Source organism: Chiloscyllium plagiosum, unplaced genomic scaffold (assembly GCF_037043375.1).
Source record: "Chiloscyllium plagiosum isolate Xiang-an unplaced genomic scaffold, Cpla_swu_hap1 HiC_scaffold_32, whole genome shotgun sequence".
NCBI lineage: Eukaryota > Metazoa > Chordata > Chondrichthyes > Orectolobiformes > Hemiscylliidae > Chiloscyllium > Chiloscyllium plagiosum.
In genome coordinates this window covers 20,160,269-20,185,835 of record NW_028270170.1, presented here as the reverse complement: position 1 = coordinate 20,185,835, position 25,567 = coordinate 20,160,269, and the positions used below count along the sequence as shown (strand labels likewise).

Here is a 25,567-nt window from a genome sequence, read left to right as displayed (position 1 = left end):
TGACATGTCAGTTTGTCAGCACTTTCAGAATCAGATTGTTACAGTGTAGACGTAGGCCATTTGGCCCATCATTCCTCACTAGGAGCCATATTGACTATATGACTGAACAGATGCAGCTTGAGATCATTTCCATTATCATTATACCCTGTGGATTATTTTATTATTCAGAGTACAGTGGTATAGTGATAGCAACACTCTTTTGTAAAACTAGCCTCAGGAAATCCAAATCCCTGGGGTTCTCAATAAACTAATTTCTTGTTCCTCTACTATCACCTCTACTTGACCCTTCTCACGTATATTAAATAGACTCTTTTCAAAGTGAAAATCCAAATCCTTCAGGGCAGATACACTTTAGCTGGTGTTTGGTCAAGTGAGTAACACAAGTGAGATGCTCATGGGACTGGGAGCTGCAACTGGTTATTTTAGTGGAAGTGCAAAGTATGATACTCTTGCAAGTGTTAATTATTTGGAGATATGCCTGGCTAGAATTTTCCACAATTCTCGGCAACCCAACACTGGGACTATTTGCAGGTGCCAACTCTGCTGGTGTTTGAACTGTAATTGCTGTCAGCAATTTGTGACAAACTACTGATTTTTGCCCAGGGATGGGGTCCTCTGCAATATCTGTCAAATAAAGTGACTCTATTTAAAATTAGCCCATCTGCCTTCTAAATGGATGGATCCAGAGAGAGTGTGAGGCCTCAGAGAGCAGGCTATCAGAGCAGTAACATGCAAGTTTGTCATGAAGGTCAGCCTCCATGGGTTGTTGCTGTAGTAGCCATTGTTGTTACATTTCTATTGTTTGGTTACTATGGACCTCTATATCTGATGTTCGATCTGTATAAAAGGCTAGTTCTGATCAGCCATGTTCAATTGAGGAACAGACTCTGCAGTTGGTTGTGTGTGCCTGCACTTAAGATGATATCTCGTCATTTACTTCTATACATTCAGCTGAGGTGATAACTGCTCCAAGCAAGTCCCACAATATCAGTTTGGATGACTTTTATTGAGAGTGTTGAACATTTGTACCCTGACTGGCTCTCCAGTACTCACTAAACTCTGTCAAGGGTTTAATAATCTTGTCAAAACAAAAACTGTCATTCTGCCTTTTCCTCTTTTTCCACTCACATTTGTTTCTACTTCTGGAGTCAGTAGCTTTTTTGATAATGAAAGAATAGTTTCTATGCAGCCCAAAATTAATTTTTGTACTAGACTACTTTCTATACCTTTCCATGTATTTTGCCACTTGACGATTGCCTTATATACATCTGTATGGAATTTATACAATTTTACTCCACCTCAGTCTTTCCATTTGGCTGGGAATAATAGGGAGACGGTGTGTGGTATTGAATTTCCCTGTCTTTCATGAAGCAACTAAATTATTCACTCATTAACTGAAGGCCATTGTCACTCATGACAATGCCAAGAATACCACAATGGCTGAAGTATAATTTTAGGCATTCGACAATCTCAGTGAGGTTACCTGAAGTAAATCAGTCCCAGTCATCAGAGTAGTAAAGTATTCTGACAAAATAATCAGATCCTGTCAATGTGAACAGATCTACTCTCAGCGTAATCCATTGTCTATCTGGGATGTCATGAGTCATCAGCAGCTCTCTAGCTTGTTAGATTGTTCCTCATTTCAAGTCCTGCACTAGCTGATGTGATCCCTGATGTTGCCACACATGGTGGGCCAGTAGACCAAATATTTTGTCTTCCTCAGACTTAATTTGATTCCTTGATGGTTTGCCTAGATTTGCTTTAGCATTTTTCTTCTCAGCCCTTTCAGAATAATTTCTCCATTTCCTGTGTACAAAACACCATCTTGGGCTGTCAATTCACTTCTATATGTTCTTATAGCATCAGGAGTGACCTTGATGTTTTCCAGCCGTCCTTTGATCACTACTTCTTGCAACAATTAGAGATTTGCATCTCATTGGATGGCTTGCTTGATTTGAGCAAGGCGTTTTCCTGTTATTTTCAATGTCTCTGCTGGATTGATAACTTCCAGAACATGGCAAGCTGCTGCTTTACTTTGAATCTGGAGGATTTCACACTCTGTTGAAGCATCCTGCATTATCTTTATTAAGACAGCTACTTTCGACAGCATGTCTGCAATATGCATCTGCTTCCCTTTCTTGTATATCACACCCAGGTGGTATCTCTGTAACCAGAGTAACATTCTTTGCAGATTCTTTGGAGCAGATAGTTAGAGGCTTGAAGAAAATGCTTAGGAGTGGTCTTGTGGTCAGACTCGAAAGTCCCTTTGAGTCTTCCAACATTGAGTAAAATGTTCATAAGCAAAGATAATGGCTAGGCATTCTTTCTTGATCATAAGGTCTTTCTCTTTGTCTTAATGCCCCAGATACAAATGCAGCTGGTTGACTTTGCTGCATTAGGGTCATTCCAAGTCCTTTTTCACTGAAATAACACGGCAAGGTGACTTCATCATTTATCTAGTTAAAAATCACACAACACCAGGTTATAGTCCAACAGGTTTAATTGGAAACACACTAGCTTTCGGAGCGACGTTCCTTCATCAGCGTTGCTCCGAAAGCTAGTGTGCTTCCAATTAAATCTGTTGAACTATAACCTGGTGTTGTGTGATTTTTAACTTTGTACACCCCAGTCCAACACCGGCATCTCCAAATCATCCAAGTGAGGGGCAGGGGTGAAAATGGTGGCCATCATATCAGCCACATCAAATCCCCAGTCATGTTATTGCAATGAGTACACAGTAATCTATCCTCTCGGTGCATCTATGCTGTCATTTATCATACAAGTGGTGTTACTGTCATGACTTGCTTGCTTTTAGTGAAAGCTACTTTTCATCCTGCTTCAATTGCCAGTAATCATCCTTTGCATTCAGGTTAGTGCAAATATTTGCTTTTACAGGTTGTGGCAAAATTCCTTCAACGGTTGGTATGCAACAGTGAGATTCAGGGCTTTATTTATACTATGTGGGTCAGTGCATACTTCACAGGTTGATTCAGTGTTCTCATGCTGCTGATCTGTTCTGTAGGAGTTGATTTGATGACTCGCTTTCTTTCCAGAACTTCTATCTTGCCTTTCAACCTAGCCTTGAGCACATCTGGAACAGTTCTTGACAGATACTGAATTGGTCCTGTAGTTTCATCTATTTGGAAATGATATTCTCCTACAACACATCCTGACATTGTGAACCCAACTTTGCACTCTTATAGGATGTGTTCTGAGGTCAATGGTTTAGTCTGCTGCAATGTGTTGCAAATTTCCTTTCATACTTGGAGGTCCAACGTTTAGACTCCCTCCAGGTAAATGAGTGGCATTTGCTTGCTGCCTATGATCAGCCAGATCAAATCCCCAGTCATGTTATTGCAATGAGCACACAGTAATCTATCCTCTCGGTGCATCTATGCTGTCATCATATAGTTTAAATTTTCGTTCAAGAGTTTAATTTATGGATCACCATGTTGAATCACTTTGTATGAGAAAGTAATGATGCTGAATGATGTGTCAGTGTACAATATTTTATGTTGTTCTCCTTCTGCAAGTCTTATTCCCACAGTCACAAATCTATCGAATCGACTGCACCAACTTGTTGTACAGTGATTTGTCAAAACCTTCACCAGTATCTCTTCAGCAGCTATCTGTAATTGCTTTTTGTAAATCATTTTTGCAATACACTTTTTTTTAAGATTAGAATCCCTGCAGTGTGGAAACAGGCTATTTGGTCCAACAGGTCCACACCGACCCTCCGAAGAGTAACCCACCTAGACCCATTCCCCTCCATTTACCTCTGACTAATGCACCGAACATTTTGGGCAATTTAGCATGGCCAATTCACCTGACCTGCACACCTTTGGGGTGTGGGAGGAAACCGGAGCACCTGGAGGAAACCCACGTAGATACGGGGAGAATATGCAAACTGCACACAATCACTTGAGGCGGGAATCGAACCTGGGCCCCTGGTATTGTGAGACAGCACTGAGCCACTGCGGTACCCCTAATGTGAAAAGTGATTCAGCACTTTGAAGTGAGAACACTGATCACCCTACTGCCTTCTTCTCATTTACATGACGTCTTCCATTGTATTTGCATCCTGCCTTTTTCCTGTGATTATTCTCCCCTATATGCTGACAGATATTCCAGGCATAAAACAACAGTTCTACCATGAAGATGGTCTAGCTGTCAATTCACAACCTCTGCATTCTGCACAGCACAATTGCTATTCTCAGTGTATGTTTGTCTTCTCTCAGCATGTGTGCTTTCACTTTTGGAATCTTTATTTGTACTTTTCTGCCTCTAATTAGCTCATTCTTTAATTGCGCACATTCACAGGTTTCCGCAAAGTGAGGTAATGATCAATAAACCCTTTTCCACTTTCTTCCCGAATGCTGAATACATACCATGCATACAGAGGGCAACAAAAATAGAAATAGGGAGGGAGAAGATTAAATATGAGGGTAAGCTAGCCAGTAATTTAAAGGAACACAATAAGAGTTTCTTTACATATATAAAGGGCAAAAGAGAGGCAAAAGTGGACATTGGGCCGCTGGAAAATGGTGCTGGAGAGATAGTAGTGGGGAACAAGAAAATGGTTGTGGAACTGAATAATTACTTTGTGTCAGTCTTCACGGTGGAAGACCGAGTAATATCCCAAAAATTCAAGAGAGTGAGGGGCAGAGGTGAATATGGTGGCCATCATCAAAGAGAGATGCTAGAAAAAGTGAATGGCCTGAAGGTGGATAAATCACTTGGACCAGATAGACTATACTCCAGAGTTCTAAGGGAGATAGCTGAAGAGATAGCAGAGGTGTTATTGGTGATCTTTCAGGAATTGCTAGAGGACTGGAAATTTGCTAATGTGACACCCCTGTTTAAAAAGGGATTAAGGCAAAAGATGAAACTTACAGACTGATTCGCCTAATCTTGGTTGTCGGTAAGATCCTGGAATCCATTCAGAAGGATGAGATTGCTGAATACTTGAAGATGTATGGTAAAATAGGGCAAAGTCAGCATGGTATCACCAAGGGGAGGTCATGCCAAATCTACGAGAATTCTTTGAGCTAGTCAGGTAAAGACTGCAGCCATATTCTCTTATGGAATGTTTTCACTGTATTTTGTAAAAATAAAATTCAGTGGGAGCTCATAGCTGTTCTTCCTTTCCCAATTCTGACATCATGATTTGAGGGTATAACAGCAGTGTATGTTCAACCCAAGGACTTTTCTGAGGTGAAACTTGAGATATCTGTCCAGAGGGCATGTGCCTCAAGGTAGAGGTCACATAAAATCACAGTGGACCAGAATAGACATTTGTACATAACTGCATTTCACTTTAAATCAGGACATCACTTATTTAACGCACACAAACCAGGATCGAAGCTTGTTTTAAATCCCCATTCCTGTGTAGTCTAGAAAGGGGAAAATGCAAATACATTTATTGCCCACACTTATAATTGTAACCATCATGGTCACAATTTGAGATACTCACGGGGGATTACAGTTCAGTTTGTAGTGTACACCCAACCTTTGAAGCTTCTTTGTCACCTGCAGGTGTGACACTTCCAAATTTTTCTCCAGACAGCCACTAAGTTTATACCCACAGTCATTTCAGCTGCATCAGTCATTTTTTAAAAACACATTAGAATTTAAAAGTGATTCAAAGTAATGATCTGTGGTCTTGACATAAACTCAAACACCAACATCAAAGAATGAAATAACCATTAAATAAATTCAATGATTAAATTACAGCCTTGAAATCTGTTATTTTCACATATTTAAACAGAATATTATACATGGATTTATTTTCAAACAGCATGTGTTATGGTGAATTCAAGAAAGCTTTGTGATAATATTCGCATCTAAGGTCTAATGATTCACTATAATCATCTTAATAATCGATTAATTTAAATCAATTAATTTAGGGAGAGACAGTGAGATATCACTACAGTAGTAATCCAAAGAACTATGCTATTTCTCTGAAGATATGTGTTCAAATTCCACCAGACAGCTGGTGAAAATTCAATTCAAATTTATAAAATCTGGAATTGAAAACTAGTGATGATAATAAGTGGTTTATTATTAGTGATTATTATGTGGGGAGGTGGTGGTACAGCTCTGATATCGCCAAATTCAGTAACAACAGCATTTGTTCAAATCCCACTGCAGTGGCTGCAGTAGTCTTGTGGTAAGTGGTAGAGTCCCTACCTTTAAGCCAGGAGTGGAAAAATGTCATGCTGGAAAAACACAGCAGGCCAGGCAGCATCCAAGGAGCAGGAGAATCGATGTTTCGGGCAGAAGCCCTTCTTCAGGAATGAGACTGGTGTGCCAGGCGGGCTGAGATAAAAGGTAGGGGGGAGAGACGCTGGGAATACGATAGGTGGAAGGAGGTGAGGGTGAGGGTGATAGGCCGGAGAACGGGTGGGAGCAGAGCGGTCGGGAAGAAGATTGCAGATCAAGAGGGCGATGCTGAATACGGGGGTTGAGACTGAGAAAAGGTGGGGGAAGGGGAAATGAGGACCAACTCCGCCCCCACGACCAAATCTGCCCCAAGCCTAACTCCGCCCCCACTCCCAGCTCCAGCCCCACACCGGGTCCTAGCTCCCACCCATGCCGTATTTTCACCATCCCTCCAGACCTCCCCCTCTCTGAGGATGAACGATCAGTCCTCAGCAGAGGCCTCACCTTCATCCCCGTACACTCCCGGATCAGTGAGTTCGACACGCAGCTAGACATCGAGCATTTCTTCCGCCGCCTTCGCCTCCACACCTACTTCTTCAACCAGGACTCTCGCCCACCTTCTGACGATCCCTTCTCCCACCTCCAACACACCCCATACACCTGGACACCCCGTGCTGGCCTCTTACCCACCCTCGATCTCACTTATCTTCATGATGGACATCCAGTCCCTATACACTTCCATCCCCCATCACGAACGCCTCCAAGCCCTCCGCTTCTTCCTCTCCCGCCGACCCAACCACTATCCTTCCACTGACACCCTCCTTCAATTGACTGAACTGGTCCTCACTCTTAACAACTTCTCCTTCCAATCCTCCCACTTCCTCCAAACCAAAGGAATAGCCATGGGCACCCACATGGGCCCCAGCTATGCCTGCCTCTTCATCGGATATGTAGAACAGTCCATCTTCCGCAGCTACACTGGCACCACCCCCCACCTTTTCCTCCGCTACATCGATGATTGTATTGGCACTACCTCGTGCTCCCATGAGGAGGTTGAACAGTTCATCCACTTTATTAACACTTTCCACCCCGACCTCAAGTTTACCTGGACTGTCTCAGACTCCTCCCTCCCCTTCCTAGACCTCTCCATTTCTATCTTGGGCGACCGACTTAACACAGACATTTACTACAAACCGACCGACTCCCACAGCTATCTAGATTATACCTCCTCCCACCCTGCCCCCTGTAAAAACGCCATTCCATATTCCCAATTCCTTCGCCTCCACCACATCTGCTCCCAGGAGGACCAATTCCACTACCGAACATCCCAGATGGCCTCCTTCTTCAAAGACCGCAATTTCCCCCCCGACGTGGTCGACGATGCTCTCCACCGCATCTCCTCCACTTCCCGCACCTCCGCCCTTGAACTCCGCCCCTCCAATCACCACCAGGGCAGAACCCCACTGGTCCTCACCTTCCACCCCACCAACCTCCAGATACATCATATCATCCTCCGTCATTTCCGCCACCTCCAAACAGACCCCACACCAGGGATATATTCCCCTCCCCACCTCTATCAGCATTCCGGAGAGACCACTCCCTCCACGACTCCCTCATCAGGTCCACACCCCCAACCAACCCAACCACCACTCCCGGCACCTTCCCCTGCAACCGCAAGAAGTGCAAAACTTGCGCCCACACCTCTCCCCTCCCCACCCCTCCAAGGCCCCAATGGATCCTTCCATATCCATCACAAATTCACCTGCACCTCTACACACATCATTTACTGTATCCTTTGCACCCGATGTGGTCTCCTCCACATTGGGGAGACAGGCTGCCTACTTGCAGAACGTTTTAGGGGACACCTCTGCGACACCTGCACCAACCAACCCAACCGTCCCGTGGCTGAACACTTTAACTCCCCCTCCCACTCTGCCAAGGACAGAGCGCCTCATCTTCCGCCTAGGAACCCTCCAACCGCACGAGATGAATGTAGATTTCTCCAGCTTCCTCACTTCCCCTCCCTCCACCTTTTCTCAGTCCCAACCCCCGTATTCAGCATCGCCCTCTTGACCTGCAATCTTCTTCCCGACCTCTCTGCCCCCACCCGCTCTCTGGCCTATCACTCTCACCCTCACCTCCTTCCACCTATCGTATTCCCAGCTCCCCTCCCCCAAATCCCCTCCCCCCTACCTTTTATCTCAGCCTGCCAGGCACATCAGTCTCTTTCCTGAAGAAGGGCTTATGCCCGAAACGTCGATTCTCCTGCTCCTCGGATGCTGCTTGGCATGCTGTGTTTTTCCAGCATCACATTTTTCAACTCTGGTCTCCAGCATCTGCAGTCCCCACTTTCTCCTCCTTTAAGCCAGGAGGCCTAGGTTCAATTCCTACTTGTTCCAGAGGTGTATAATAACATTGTTGAACAGGTTGATCAGAAAATATAAATAAATATTAGTGATTGTCATAAAGACCCAACGGAAAGGAAATTTGCAATCCTTATCCTGCCTCGCCTTCATGGAAGTCCAGATCCACAGCAATGTAGTTAACTCTTAACTACCTTCTGAAATGGTGTTGTGATCCACTCAGTTCACCTCGGGATGGGTAACAAATGCTGACCATCATCCAATCAAAGGATCCATTTTAGAAGTAGAATCAACCATGATGATTTTGAAATATAAATAATCTCTCTCACTTTCTGTAAGTGTATGTCAAATATCTTTAAAAATGCTCATTTAGCCTCCATTTGCTCAGCTTGATAATAAAGGTGTCGAAATGCCGTATCACCTAATGTGAAATTTTGTTGACAATTACAGGCTGTGCTGTCAGCTCATGACACAGTAGCTCGCAAGGCCTTTGATCCTGTGCTACCACCAATGCCAGACGACCTCGAAGCTGAGGAGGAGGAGGAATCTATGAAGATTGTCCGCCTTGTGAAAAATAAAGAGCCATTGGTACTCTGAATTTAAACTTACAATTAAATTGGGGATCTTCATTAACCTTAATTAATGCCCTGTGTTTTATATTTCATCTTATATTCAGCAATGTCCTATTCAGCCCAATTTTGAAAGTCTCCCAAACAGTCACACTTGAGCAACTTTTGCTTTCATGCAAGCATACAGTCATGTGTTTGATTGTTTTATCATGTGATCGACCACAGAGGATATTTGCTGTAATTTTGTTTCTTGGGCCAGGGCAAGTAATATTCAGGAGGTCTGATGCAAATCCTAAACAGCTATAATCTCAATTTACATCTCATCGACTGTATTTGCTCCTTTGTACTATGTCACAATGGTTCCCTTTTGTTATTCTCCAGAGAATTTGGGAAAAAAAAGATCATACTGAATTATTAAGCATGGTTAATAATTCAACCACAATAAGTTATAACCATATAAATGTTTAATGTATCTGGAAGTGCAAATGTAAGGTGAAAGCAGTGGATGTTCCAGAGATTGAGTGTTGTATCGAGTAAGAATTGAATGTTTTACCTTGAGAAAGCCTTAAAAGTATCCAAACTGAAGTGGGCTGAAGCTGTTTTAATTTAATTCATAGATTAAAGTTCTTCAATTGAAACAGTTCTCACCTTTAACACAGTCATTCATTAAGCAAACTGGCCCAGCAAGGCTATAATAATAGGAAGCGTGGAAATCAGATGTGTCACAACTGAACAGGAGGAGAGAGTTTCTCCTTTTTTTTTAATATACTTTGCTACCATTCTTGAGCTTAGTAATCAAATTACTTTTTCTGGAAGCACTAAGAAGATTTTCTCCTTGTTCTGCCCTACTGTGATAAAATACACCATGATTCATTGATATAAAGAAATATGGGTGACAGATTAATGAGAAAATTAAAGTGCCAGAACAAACATCAATCCTTACAACTGCATCTATTCATCCTGTTGTTAGCAGTCTTAGGTCTGATTCTCAAGGCCAACTATAGGGTTTTAGCACAAAGATCAAGGTTGACAATTCAGTGTATTATTGAGCAAGTGCTATACTGTTAGCAGGGTCACCAGCAGTGTTGTTGTTTTACAGAACCACCCTGCATTTGGTAGCTGCTGTTTGCCTTGTGTTTTTGATCCTTCACTTCACTCACGTGCAGTCTTCTTGTCTGATTGCTGTCTCAGCTCCGTAAACCTCCTGATCCCTTACACCCAGCTCTGGCAATACTGCCCACTCAAACCTCCAACACCAAAGTATTTCTTAACTTTGTCCGTGATGATCAGTTCACACTGACTGTCAGAGTGATCATCTTCAGACATTAAACCGAGGCTACATCTACCAGCTTGGGTCAAAGAGCCATAGAGATGTACAGCACGGGAATAGACATTTTGGTCCAACTCCAGATATCCTAACCTAACATAGTCTCATTTGCCAGCACTTGGCCCATATCCCTCTAAACCTTTACTATTCCTTTACCCATCCAGATGCCTTTTAAATGTTTTAATTGTGCCAGCATTCACCACTTCCTCTGCCAGCTCATTCCATACACACACACCACCCTCTGCATGAAAAGATTGCCCCTTAGGTCCCTTTTAAATCTTTTCCGCCTCACCTTAAACCTGTGGCCTCTAGTTTTGGACTCTCCTAACCTGAGAAAAAGTCTTTGGCTATTTACTCTATCCACACCCTTCATGATTTTGTAAGCTTCTATAAGGTCACCCCTCAGTCCCCGCTGCTCCAGGGAAAACAGCCCCATCCTATTTAGCCTTTCTTTATCGCTCAAACCCTCCAAGCCCAGCAACACCCTTGTAAATATTTTCTAAATACTTTAAAGTATAAAAACATCTTTCCTATAGCATGGTGACTAGAACTGAACACAGTATTCCAAAAGTGGTCAAACCAATGTCCCTGTACATGCACAACGTGACATCTCAACTCCTATACTCAATACACTGACCAATGAAGGCAAGCATACCCAATGTTTTCTTCACTATGTTGTCTACCTGCAACTCCACTTCCAAGGAACTATGAATCCGTACCCCAAGTGTCTCAGTGTTCTACAGTACTCCCCAGGACTGTACCTAAGAGTATATGTCCTGCAATGGTTTGTCTTATCAAAACACAACACCTCACATTTATCCAAATTAAAATCCATCTGCCACTTCAACTCCATCTGCCACTCCTCAGCCGGTCATACATGTTAAAAATTCTATTACACTCTCTGGGTGTTATGTCCCAGTCAATATTTACCTTTCATTTAACATCACAAAAAGAAACAAACTATCTGCTCATTATTACATTTCTATTTGTGGGACCTATCTGTGTGTAAATTGGCTGCTGCATTTCCTACATTGCAACCATGACTACATCTCAAAAGTTCTTCTTTGGTGTAAAGCACTTTGAGATGGCTAGTAGTGTTGAAAGGTACTTGATAAATGCAAATCTGTCTTTCCCAACAGGGAGCAACAATCAGGATGGATGAACAAACAGGCTCTGTTGTTGTTGCACGGATCATGCGCGGTGGGGCTGCAGACCGCAGTGGTAAGTGTCCTTCACATTGCAATGGGGAAAACATCCGTTACAGAATCATAGACTGATGATTCAGCAAGAGGCCATTCAACCCATCTTGCTTGTGCCGAATGTTTCATGGCAGTATTCAATTACTGGCACTTGTTTGCACTTTCCTCATAGCCTAGAAAATGTTCTCTTTTCAAATATTTATCAGATTTTGTAGAATTCTACTCTCTCTCTTTATCACTTTGGACAGCGCTGCGCTGTCATTTTGCCTTTGGGTCTATTACTGCATGGGCTCCTTACCCTACAGCAACCATATGGCATTCTCCACTGTTGTTACATTCAATTCTTGGCACAAGTGCAGAGAACAGGGGAAGATGAATTTTTGGCAGTTATTTCTGCAGCTTCCCAGTTGCTTCTGTCCTTGTAGGCTTTCTGCCAGTAGGGCTAAAGAAGGGCTTATGCCCGAAACGTTGATTCTCCTGCTCCTTGGATGCTGCCTGACCTGCTGCGCTTTTCCAGCAACACATTTTTTGTTTCTGCTAGTAGTGACAAGGGACACATTCTTTTGAGGCCATGTGTATTTTAATAATAAAAGGGAAACAATCATTAATATTTATTATATCCCTGAAATGTTGGAACTTGGGAATGTATTTATAGTTAGTATAGCATAGAACGGGTTGGAAAATTGGAGGGAACTTTTAAAAGGCTGTATAACCCTGAAGGAGAAAGTGAGGTCTGCAGATGCTGGAGATCAGAGATGGAAATGTGTTGCTGGAAAAGCGCAGCAGGTCAGGCAGCATCTAGGGAACAGGAGAATCGACGTTTCGGGCATTAGCCCTTCGGGCATTCCTGAAGAAGGGCTAATGCCCGAAACGTCGATTCTCCTGTTCCCTAGATGCTGCCTGACCTGCTGCGCTTTTCCAGCAACACATTTCCATCTCTGTATAACCCTGAACCCTGGAATACTGTCCTGGCTCACTGGCAAAACCATGTCCTGTTGCAATGACATGGTCTGTTTTAGTGAAAAATTCCAGCCATTGTCTAAACACCTATGCTTTTGGAGCTCCATGGCAGGACCAGAAAATGGAGAAAAGAGTGTTGGCCCACTCCCACTTCATATACTTTTGCTCAATCTCATGACTCCTCACTGGTTCTGACAGTTTATTCCATTACATCCCCTCCCACCCCCACCGCCTCCCCACCATCTGCCCACCTGAAGATTCCAGCTTCTTGGTTTTATCATCATAGAATCCCTACGGTATGAAAAGAAGCCGTTTGGCCCATCAACTCTGCACTGACCCTCTGAAGAGCATCTCACCTGGACCCAGCCACTCACCCTATCCCTGTAACCCCTCATTTTTCATGGCGAATCTACCTAGCCTGCACATCTTTGGACTGTGGGAGGAAGTTGGAGCACCCAGAGGAAACTCATGCAGACATAGAGAGAATGTACAAACTCCACACAGATAATTACCCAAAGGCTGGAATTGAATTTGGGTCCCTGGCACTGTGAAGCAGCAGTGCAAACTACTGAGCCACCATTCTTACTAATGTCATTTGCAGCTTTATATTTTTGCTCCATTTCTTTCTGAAATGTTGTTAGTTGTCCAACAGAATGTGTCTGTGACACAGTTTTCAAGTGTAAATGATATTGGTGAGGCCGTATCTGGTGTACTGTGAACAGTTTTGGTCCCTGTATTTAAAAAAAAATGAAAAATCTGCAATGCAGGCTACTTAAAAGAGGTTCACTAGTCTAGTTTTGTGGTGGAGCTGTTGACTTATCAATAACAGCTAAACAGATTATGCCTTAATTCAGAGTTTTGAAGAATGAGTGGTAACCTCATTGAAACACACAGATTCTGAGGGAGCAGGGTAGATGTTGAAAGATTTTTCCTCTAAAGGGGAAACTTTGATCCAAAGGACATAGATCCAGAGGTAAGGGGTCAATTGGAGAGGGGTTAGAAAAGATTTATCAGGATGTTGCCAGTACCCGAGCACTTGAGTTATAGGGACAGGCTGGAAAGGTTGAGACTTCTTCAACTGGAGCATAAGAGGTTGAGGGACCTCATAGAGATTTATAAAATCATAAGAAGCATTGATATGGTGAATAACAAAGATCTTTTCCCGAGGCTGAGGGAATTCATATATAGGGGACTTTTTTAAGGTGAGAAGAAAAAGATTTAAAAGGGACCTGAGGGGCAACCTTTTCAAAACAGAGGGAGTGTGTGGAATTAACTGCCAGAGGAAGTCACAGGTGCACGTACAGTTACAATATTTATAAGATATTTGTACAGGTACATGAACAGGAAGTAGTTCGAGGGTTATGGACCAAATGCAGGCAAGTGGGACTTGCATGCTGTATGACTCTATTACTTGTTGAAAATTGAGATGCAAAGGACTTTTTTCTCCCAAAGGTAAGTAAAAGATTGGAATTCTGTTTCCCAGAGAATCATGGATGCTTGATTGTTTAAAGTATTTAAAGAGGAGGCTCAAACAGCCAAATAGCCTACCCCTGCTCCTGAGTTCTACGCTTCTAGATTCCTCTCTGAAGATTTTCTTTCTTTTTTATTCTGCAGGTTTAGTTCATGTTGGAGATGAACTAAGAGAGGTCAACGAAATCCCAGTTGAGCACAAGACACCTGAAGAAATCAGTCAGATTCTGGTATATAGTTACCTTTGTAAACAAAGTTTTGAAGGAGGTTTTTTTTTATAGGGGTTAATTTCTCAATTTTTTATTAAGCATTAAAGCATATTTTACATTAGTTCATCTAAATTCTCAATATATTTCATACAAAATAATATATTGATAAACATTCCAGCTAAATTTAGATTGATATTATAATTGAAGACAGAGATAATATGATCATTACAAAGTATTTAAACTTACTGGCAGCTACTTAGCTAGAAATTCAGATCTCTGATTTGATCAAGCTCTATTACTGTCATGCAAGTATTGACTTCCTTAGCTGTTGGCTAGATATTCAATAAAGCCTGGTGGTCTTAAAGTTTCCTCTTTGGCATGACAGCTCTGGAACAATAGTGCTTTTTATTAGATTATGAGCAAGCTCTATCGATCCATTGAAAGACTGATTCTGGGGAAACCCATTAGCACTGATTCTACAAGTGGAAGATGGTGCTTCAGGGTAAAACAATTGCATAAGAATTGGACAGAAGGATTAAAGCATGTTGTATCATGCAAATCTAATACTAAACATCTCAAAACTCAAATGCCAGAGTTAAATATAAAAATGTATATGTTAAAAGATTTGCAAGTAGTACTGATTATTATTGCAGCTACAAAAGCTTACATTTCTTCGTCAAAATTCTTTCATCCAATATGTTTTTTAATTCTTTTATGGAATGTTGGTGACGCTGGCCGGGCCAAAATTTGTTCTTTTAACTGAATCACCTTTAGACCACCTTTTACTTTAATTACAAATTCTGTTGAATTCACATCTCACTTCGAGTCAGATTGGAATTTGAACTCATTTTCCCAGAACATTAAATAAAAACTGAAGGTACTGCGGATTAGATTTAGATTAGGTTAGATTCCCTACAGTGTGGAAACAGGCCCTTCGGCCCATCAAGTCCACACCAATCCTCTGGAGAGTAACCCACCCAGACCTATTTCCCTCTGACTAATGCACCTATCACTATGGGCAATTTAGCATGGCCAATTCACCTAATCTGCACATCTTTGGATTGTGGGAGGAAACCAGAGCACCCAGAGGAAACTCACGCAGACACAGGGAGAAGGTGCAAACTCCACACAGACAGCCGCCTGAGGCTGGAATCGAACCTGGGTCCCTGGTGCTGTAAGGCAGCAGTGCTAAGCACTGTGGATGCTGGAAATCAGAAACAAAAACAGAAATTGTGGAAAGGTCCAGCAAGTCTGGCAGCATCTGTGGAGAGAAAATCAGAGTTAATGCTTCGGATCCAAAGACCCAGTTCTGAGGAAGGGTCACTGAACCCAAAATGCTAACTCTGATTTCTCTCCACCGATGCTACCAGACCTGCTCAGCTTTTTTAACAATTTTTGTTTTTGTCCCCGGAACATTAGCCTGGGTCCTTGGATCACTTAATCCAGTGCTATTTTCACTATGCCACCACCTCTCCTTGTTGCCATTAAACACTTAACACATGTTAAAACCTTTTCAAAAATAGCAAAGAAAATAATTTGTAGATAAAATAGCCATTTGATGATGATATAACATCAGTCATTTCCATATCATAGGAACCACATGATGATTATAGGACAGGAGGAGGTAATTTGGCCTATCATGTACCAGCTCTCTGCATCAATTCACCTAGTCCCACTCTCCTGTCTTTTCCCAGTACACCTGCAAATGTTTTTCTGCAATAATTATCCAATTCTGTTTTGAAATCAATGATTGAATTTGCCTTTATCACACTGTCAGAGAATGCATTCCAAGCCCTAATCACTCACCATATGAAAGAAACTCCCTTCATATCGCCTTTTCTTCTTTTGTCAATTACCTTAAATCAATATTGTTTGGCTCTCAGAACCCCAGCAATGGCTGCAATTTCTTCCCATCTAATTCTGTCCAAACCCCTTGTTATGGGCTAGGCCAGACCCCATAAAAGTATTTTAAGAAGGTAGCCTAGACCCTAACTTTTTCTAATTTTAAAAGTGAAATGGGTGTTTCATGTGTGATGCAACTGGTCAAACCACTCAGCTTTAAGCAAAACAGAAATTGTTGAAACACCAACAATATAAAGCGGAATTTAGAATAACTTAACCATTGGAAAACTTAATTAATTAACTGTTCCAACATGGTAACATCCCATAAACACAGCCCTTGGCAAAAAGATAAATACAAAACACAGATTCTAACAGGCAGGAGGGAACTACATCCAGAGAGATTTCAGAGAAAGTCAGTTAGGAATCAATTATTGAAGCTTGCAGCATTTCTGGTATTCACACATCCTGCGACAGCTATAGCTAAGAAAAAAACTAAGAAAAAGCTGAACTCCCCTTCCATTATTAAACTCTTTTAAAACAAAACCTAAAGGCTCCTTAAACCTAGACACTTCGGCACCTTGGCCTTTAAAACCTCTCTTCAAAAAAAAACCCAGGACAAAATAACCTTTATAAAGTGATAGCAGTGTCACAATCTCTATCAAATCGCTTCTTAGTCTTCTCTTCTCTAAGTAGAACAGAGTCACATTCTTCATGTTATTCACGTAATTAAAGTTCCTCCTCTCTGGGACCATTCGTATTCATCTTTCTGCACACTTTTTAATGTCTTCTCAGTAGCAGACCTCATGCACAGATGAAGACATACTAACATTTAGTAACATAAAGATAGTAGATAGTACACTTCTGACAATGTGTATGTTATCTTATTGCTTTAAATCATTCCTCAACATGATCTGACAGCAGTGAAAATTTATGACCAAACCTGGAATTGTTAGTAAAACAATTTCTGTAGAACATTTAACATGTATTAGTCTTGACTTCAGATTAAAAAAAAACTGACATGAACTGAAGGGAAGGGTACAGATCTCATCGGACACAACAATTTGATGTTTCAAATATTTTATCTGTGCAGGCCCAGTGTCAGGGTTCAATAACGTTAAAGCTAATTCCAGCTGTCAAAGAAGAGGACCACCTTAATGAAACAAAGGTAAGGAGAGTGTATGATGTTGTGGACTAGGCCAGACTATTCAAAACATTCTTAAGCAGGCAACCCTAGGCCTAACTTTGCAATTTGTTTTGGTAAGTGTACAGTGAAAGTTACCTGGAGTAAAATAGCTAAGTTGACTACTAGATTTTAAAACAAGCAAAAATTGTATTCACAAAATTACTCAATGAAACACAAAGAACAGAATAAAGAACCCCTACCTAACTCAGCCCATCCAACTAGACTTAATGATGCTGTTCCGAATATGTACAACAGTCTCAATAAGCAAACTCCCTTTTAAAACCGGTATAAATGGAACACATGTTTACAGGTTGAAGTTGAAGGGCAGAAAAAGAGAGAGAGTTTCCTCACAGCTCCCTGTTGAACTTTCCAGTACAAGACTGAACTAAAACTGCTCAGCTCAGCTAGCTAGAGTGCTGACCACTCCCCTTTCATCATACAGGTCACTTCTAAAGCATGACCATTTTGGCCTGAAGTCTCATCAGTTTACATATAAACAAAAGGCCTCTCAAAATCCTTCTCATCTCTGTACCAAATCAGACTGATTGGACCCCGGCCCGGTTTATTACCCCCTCTGAAAAAAATCAAGGACAGCCTCTCCTTGAGCCAAGAAACAGCTTTTAGGAAAAAAAAGAGACTAGAATTGTGACAATGATTTTTGGACAGACTCAAGTAGTATTAAAGATGCTGTATTTTACTAATTTAGCAGATAATGTTGTAATGTTAATAGCTTGACCAAGCACTGGAAAAATATTATTTTAGCAATGAACACTAATATGTATTAGCCTTGAAATGGTGAGTAGCTGGATATTTGTCAATTAATGAAAGGGATGAGAAGGTTAAAATAAATGATTTAATACAGGTTTTCTAAATAAGAATGCAAATTAGAGAAGCTGATCTGGAAGCAGTGGGAAGTATTTAATGGCCACCTGTGCCATGTTTGGAGGTGCAGGGTGGGTATTTAATGGGGCAGGAGTATAGCTGCTGAGGACCTTGTCACCTTTCTACTTCTATCTTAATTATGTCTGTAATGGGAAGAGCCATGGAGACATGCCCACCCTTCACCAATTGAATGATTTTAACCCCTGCTTGTATACAGCCATCAGTAGGCAGATCTATAATCATGCAGGAAACCACGGCAGCTTGTTTGTGGTCTCCTGGGGTGGCAATGGGAGTGGAAACCTCATTCATAAGCAGTCTGAAAGTCCCACTAACTACCCTCAACCTCCCCATGCTACTAACTGTTCAAAACCCTTCCTGCCATCACTTACTCCGAATACTGGTCCGATGGTGAATATATTCCTCACAACAGTCACTACTTCCATGATATCTGATTAACCAGTGACTGGGATTTCTTACTTCCCAGATCTTGATCCCAATGGAAGGCCTGCTGGTGGCCTGTTAATTGCCTGATTGCCTCGCAATTTGTCATATCTTTCATTAACTCTCTAAGCCCTGAAACGCCCATTAAATCCATAAAATTACTCCCAGTATACACAACAAGGAAAGACTTACGTGCCAATAAACCAATGCAAATAAAAGGTGCTATTGGAGAAAAGATTCAGGGTTAGGCTGAAGAAGACAAAGTATGGTTGAAATGATTGAAATTGGGTAGGGTTGTTGCAGATAATTGTTATTATTTAGTTAAGGCAAATCTTCATAGACAAATTTGTGTCTCCTCATTTGCAGATTTTCGGGCAGTTAGTGTGCTGCTTAGTTTGTAGAGAAACAATGCAGAATTATTTATGTCTCTCCCAACAAGTGCGTAAGGGAATTGCACTCAGCAGTGGAGCTTGGATGCCCCACTGTGTTGTATACCTCTTTAGCAAGGACAACTGTATTATGGCAGTTTAAAGATGGGTTTTGTCACAAGACAACTTGTCAGTGTTTTCCCACCTTTCCCATTATTTGATGCAAAAGATGTCTGCTGCTAAATTTTGGACAGGAACATTTGTCCATATTGGGCACCAAGATGAAAGTTGGGAGTAGGTGGATGAAAGTCTCTTTAAAAAACAAGGTCTAATGTTTTCAGAAAAATTGATACCTTTAAGAAAATATCACTGTAGTACTTTTATCTTGCCGTTGGTGACCAATTTGGTCCAACTGCTGATATTGTTCATTTAGTTTAATTCTTATCATCTTCTGACCTGCGCAAGTGATGTTACTCAGCAGGTCTGGAAGGGTAATGTCTCTTTCTTTTTTACTGTTGGATATACTATAGCATCTTGATGTCACTGGGTCTTTCCAAATATCCAAACCATACACTTCCACTCAAATAACAGATGCTTCCTGTACTCCAGTGAAATATTGGATAGTATATGTTTTTATGTATCTAAAAATTATAGAAGCTAAATTCTGTTATCAACGCTGAACCTTTTCTAAATTCATCTTTAGAAAATGAAGCTCCAATAGGTGTTTTTCCCCAAATCATTCATATTGAAGTTGCAGCTCACAAATTTTGTGCTTTTCTTAACCATTCAGTTACAATTCTGATGGTAGAGTTGCTCATTTTTTCAAAGACTGCTCCTATGAGTCTTATTGTCATGTTCCCAGCTGTGGCAGATAGCAAGTTTCACCTTCAATGGGTTTGTTAACAACTTGGCTTTCTGGACTGCAGTAAGGTCTCTGATCCTGATTTCACCTCTTTGCCTCAAAATGTGTACTTCTGAACTTACCCATCTTATATCATCATTTCAAACTCTTACTGCCATTCCTATCTTCCTTGTGTGTTTTGTGGGCTGCAGTTCATCCAGAGTTTCTTTCCAAGTAACTCGGAAAGATATTTGTTCATTTTCTCTTCCTTCTTCATTGAAATGACCAACTCCAAACATCATCTAGGCAGTTCAGCTTGCTTTTCAGATAGTTGCAATTAGCAACTTCCTCTAGACTGAATGCAGTTGGTAATCTTTTTTACAATACTATAACTCAGTAGCTATATTCTAATTTCCTATGCTCTTGATGAAATTGTTAGTTCTTCCAAGTCTAAAAATACGCAGTTTCTTCATGTATCTAATAAGCCAAAACAACATCTAATAGTTTGAATCTTCATAGGCTTCACCCTATTTTATTATCTCCCATGATTGTAAATAAAATTTTCATATCTCCTCCATTGCTATAGCTGGCTCCAGTAATGTTATTTTTCTTTCATTTATTACCTTAACAATTCTGAACTCATCGCTTCAAGGCTTGCCTGAGAAGGTCGCTCCAGTAAAATGTTAATCTTTTTTAGTTAGGCTGAAAGATCTGGTACTGTAGCCCCAACATTCCCTGCATTTCAATCTTCTATTACATCAATATAATGGTAGCCTATATTTCATCCTCTTCTCCAAATATAAACAAAGGAAGATAACATATCAGAGAAATCAGTAAGCTCATCAAACTTGGCCTGCAATCATGGAGCCTGGAGTAAGGAGAAGAGATTTTTCCTAATAGTTACCATCTCCACATCACCACCACCCAACACCAGGAGAAGCAACAAAAGGTTCAAAAAGAGAAAAAAAATACTCCGCAACTTTTCCTCAGACCCTGCAGCTGAAACCAACTCCAGAGATCACAGTTTACACATTAACTGTTCATCCAGTTGATTTTTATGGCGCACAGCCTCTACATATATTTCACAATTTTCTACAGCCTCAAAACGCTATAGTTCTTGATATTCATCAGTTTTATCCTCCTCCTTTATAATCATCATAAAACTCAAGCTTAATTTAATCTAAATATATTGACTTAGATTTTCTTTATCCTAAATTTTCAATATTGATGGTGTCCTGTGATTCAAAACTTGACATCTCACCTTTATTTTCTAAATAAAATAAATCACAGTCCATTACAGGCTGATGTTTATGTCTTATTGATCTGTCCATCCTACCACTAAAATTCTAATTGTTCATTACGTGCAGCACATTGTCAAAATGCAATCTAATTAAACTCATTTCGATATGAGAAAGCTTATCAGGCATGGAACAAATTGTACAAGACCCTGTGATGCATTTATAAGTTATTTTGCTTCTATAATTTTTAGATACATAAAAACATATACTATCCAATATTTTACTGGAGTACAGGAAGCATCTGTTATTATTATACAAACCACCTACAATTAATATTATTTTTAAAAACATTATTACCAGAATTATTTTCTCTATCCATTATCTTTGTTATGCTCCTGAAGGTGTTGATCGATGCTGAGGTAAGACTTTATAAGCATTTGATGCTTTTCAGGACCTCATTCACACACTAATTCTTAACACAAAAGTCTACGGAAAATGGGGCTACCCTCTTACGGAAAATCACAGCCAAATGTAATTATATTTTTATCTGATGCTCACACCTGCACACCTACCAGCAGGTTTTACTGGTTCATCAGTCTAAATGGAACCCCAGCTACTTTTTCTTTCTCATCTCTAATCCAGTGTCATTGAAATCAATTTCATGGTTACTTGGCTGTGGTCATAAATAGGTGAAAGTGAGGACTGCAGATGCTGGAGATTAGAGTTGAGAGTGAGGTGCTGGAAAAGCACAGCAGGTCAGGCAGCATCCAAGGTGCAGGGCAATCGACGTTTTGAGCAAAAGCCAGGAAACTGATCATAAACAGCTTGGTTTCAGGCCCTGATTGCATTTTTTTTTAAGTGAAGTTCCAGTAGAAATCATGGCTTTTACTGACTGTAATATTGTACCAGACCATTCAGATTTTCTGAAGCTAGTTGCTGCTATAGATTTTATAAAACTATCAGTCGGCTAGTTTTCCACAAACCATTCAATGTGCCAGTTTTGATTCTTGGTTCCAGGAAGGGGCTGAAATGCCCCAAATTTTGAAATTTTATACGGCAGTATAGTATTATTTTCTTGGCTGTGAATGACTTACCTGTATTGCAGTGTATGACATGATCATGCCTTGTCATGCCATGTTCAAGGCTTCTTACCTTCTGACTATACAATGGAAGTAAAAAGGGTAAATTTAGACAAAGAAAAACAAACAGCAAGATGTATTGCAGGCAATGAGGTAAGCCAGAGGTTATTCTGTTCATCAGTCACAACCATTGTGGAGCTGAGTTCTGCATTCAATGCACTCTGAAGAAGGAGTTTAAGGTTTTTTTGGGGATCAGCTCAATTACTCAAAAAAAAGAGGTAGATAGAGGCAGGTGAACCTAAACCCTGTATAAAACTATACATCAAGATAAAACTGATGACAACTGAATTTATAGTCAAATAACTTAAGTTCTAAGATAATTCTCTTGATTGTAAACAAAGATGCAAGAAATACAGCAGCATTATAAGTTGATATTTTATACTTGGATTTTCAGAAAGCTTTACACAAGGCTCCACGTCGACGATTAAGGGCTAAGGTAAGGAGCCACGGAATAGGAGGTAAAGTATGCTGCTGATTAAGTAATTGGCTCAAAATTAGGAAACAAGTGAGCCTTAAATGGGAACTCTACAGGCTGGAAAGAGGTTATGAATGAGATCCCCTGCCCCAGGCCCAGGGTTTAAAGTTTGAAGCATTACTATTTTAAACCTTGCAGGAAGCAGGGCAAGTAGTCACAGACACAAGTTAATTTGGGTAACTCAAGTAATCGGAATGGAGTGAGGGACCAAAACAAGATAATAGGGTTTAGATGGATAAAATAGTGAGTCACAATGATCAGCAACCACTCTGGTCATCGTGAAAAAGAATACAAATCTATCAACAAGGGGAAAAGTAGCAACAGTATTTGCAGATTGAAAATCATCAAAAGTATTTTATAAAGTGTCAGATCCATCTGGTCTGGCCATCTATCCATAGGAAGGATATTAATCTTGTCAAAGTATAAAGGTAAGAAATGAGGACTATTTCAGCTATCAGAAAGTTCAGTAATCACTAAGGAACCTGGGATTCTTTAATGAAATAAAAGTCACTGATGTGTGCTAATGGAAGTTTGCAAATTTATGACAAAGTTTTATCCACTCTGGTGAATGTTTACTACAGTAGATAAATTAAAACTGAATAAATAATAAAAATCAGATCATTCTTTTCTCACTTAAAAAAGAACAATAGATTTGCAGAATAGGTTACCTGGGAAAGCCACAGCAGCATTTTTAGGCAATTGATTCTAAATTACGTACTGATGTTTTTTCCATAGGTACACGTGAGAGCCTTGTTTGACTATGACCCAAGCGAGGATAAAGCGATTCCCTGTAAAGAAGCAGGGCTACCTTTCAGGAAAGGGGATGTCCTTCAGGTTGTAAGCCAGGACGACTCTGTGTGGTGGCAAGCAAAGCGTGTGGAAGACGTAAACCTGAGGGCAGGCCTGATTCCATCCAAAAAGTTTCAAGAGAAGTAGGTTGCTGCACATTCTTGTTCTTCATGGCTTATAGATCAAGGATGGTTCAGAATTTACCATTAACATTATCTGGCTTATCTACCAAATTCACTAGCTAAACAACAGATATTTAGCTACACTGAAGTTTAAGTCTGAAGATCATTATCTCTTGATGCCTTATCTCTCTCGATATGCTATCCACTTAAAATATGTTTGTTCTCAAATGACAAAAGTTTAACTCCATCAACAATAGTATTACAGTAGAATAAAAGCTGAACATGTTCAAGGTAGCTCCATCTTGTTAATAATCAGAAGCGATTGGCCTGTAAAATATTGCTATGTTATATTTGCAGCCAGAATTGATGTATTTGAGACAACTGTGTATTTCCTTCAGTTGGTCATGTTTTGTAAAAGACTATTATAACTTAATTTATTGTAAATATTGCACAAAATTATACTATTTTAGAGGTATATGCACCACTAATGAGATTCTATGGTATTCTTTTATCCTCATGTTATCTGCCATAAAATTATTGGATGCAGCTTTCCAATGAAATAACATGGAATTAATTTTCAATTTGTTATATTTTCACTTGTTCACAATATATTATGGGCTTTTGGGTTAAATACCCCTTTCAGTCAACCATTAAAAAAAATCACAACATGCTCTACAAGAAATCTCTGTCATGTCTGAACAGAACAAGAAATTGTGTAACTCTTTAAGCAATCAGATAAAGAATAATTTATAGTATGACCCCAGGATGTCAAAGTTAGAATATGGTTAAATATCAAATCAGGTAAGGAAAATGAAATGAGAGAAGACAAATTAGATTGAGAGAGAAATAAACAGAGAAAAATTTTAAAATTACAGGATTTCATTTTTAATATGCTTGACAATAATGAAAATGGAAAGAATGAGATTCCCTCCTTGTTAATCATTATACCAAGAGAATGATAATAATTAAGCCTTACTATTTTACTAAAAAGGATAGTTAGACTGGAATGAGAAGTATTTTGTTTGGGGTGGATTTAAAATGTTATGATCCCAGATGATGGTCATGTTGGACTAATCAAATCCCAGAATGAAAACTGGCTTGATAAATCATAGGTTTAATTTTAGCAGTTACTATGGTGGTCAATCATTGAACATCCAGACACAAGGCTGCCAATGTTCTTTAATGAAAGAACACAAGTTTGTTACACAAAGAAAAAAAAGTGAAGTGAATAAGACGGTTGGGAAATATGTTAATATAGACAACAAAACAAAGTTTTAACTCGTTTCCCAGCAATTTCTTTCATACATACTTAATCCCAAAGAAATATTACCCTACATTAATTCTTTCATTTCTTACTTTATTGACTCTGTCCTTCTTAGACTGTTTGGACGGTTTTATGATATCCCCAACCAGGATTTCAATTCTGATGGCCTAAACAACTTTTCAGTTCTGAAAATATGAGAACTTCTGCATAAAGTCTCAAAGTTTGGAAGCTTCCCAACCTAAAACACTTCTATTCCTGTAAAATTCTCTTCTCAATGGAAATCTTGTGCCCTGAAGTCAAACCAAACTATTGGCTGCGGATCTGTCTTTCTCTGATTGTTATAAATTCAGCAGTATAAACCCTGCACTCATCAACACCACAGATCCCCTGCTAGGCATCTCTCTGCATCAGTGCCTTCTTAGAATTTAGCACTTTAGTATGTAAAACAAAAAGACCTGCTGACCTTTTAAAAATCAATTATTCTCACAGAACTGAAACCACACATCTGCTTCTATCTTATCATTGTAAATTCCCATATGAAAATAATGTATAGTATACCCTAAAACATTTATTGTTTTCTGTACAGATTCCAACATCTGAATTAATTTGTTCATACACAGTACAGTAATTTATAGTTCAAGCTGGGGTATGAGTGCAGAGTTGTTAATTATTCCCTGATACTTTGGCCTAGTTTCATATAAGACTCTGGAAAACTAATTCCAGA

General features: G+C 40.1%; 1 protein-coding gene across 3 annotated transcripts in view; it reads left to right on the top strand.

Moving 5' to 3' along the window:
- Window positions 1-25,567, top strand: part of mpp3a (MAGUK p55 scaffold protein 3a) — an 85,046-nt gene that overhangs the window by 29,424 nt on the left and 30,055 nt on the right. For 2 of the 3 annotated variants that reach the window (XM_043675047.2, XM_043675046.2), the window contains exons 6-11: window positions 8,976-9,113; window positions 11,561-11,642; window positions 14,195-14,280; window positions 17,192-17,266; window positions 22,588-22,629; window positions 23,404-23,600. In XM_043675047.2, coding sequence (XP_043530982.1) covers window positions 8,976-9,113; window positions 11,561-11,642; window positions 14,195-14,280; window positions 17,192-17,266; window positions 22,588-22,629; window positions 23,404-23,600 — 620 coding nt within the window. The remainder of the gene's footprint in view (window positions 1-8,975; window positions 9,114-11,560; window positions 11,643-14,194; window positions 14,281-17,191; window positions 17,267-22,587; window positions 22,630-23,403; window positions 23,601-25,567) is intronic. The other variant, XM_087977849.1, reaches the window with a different exon arrangement.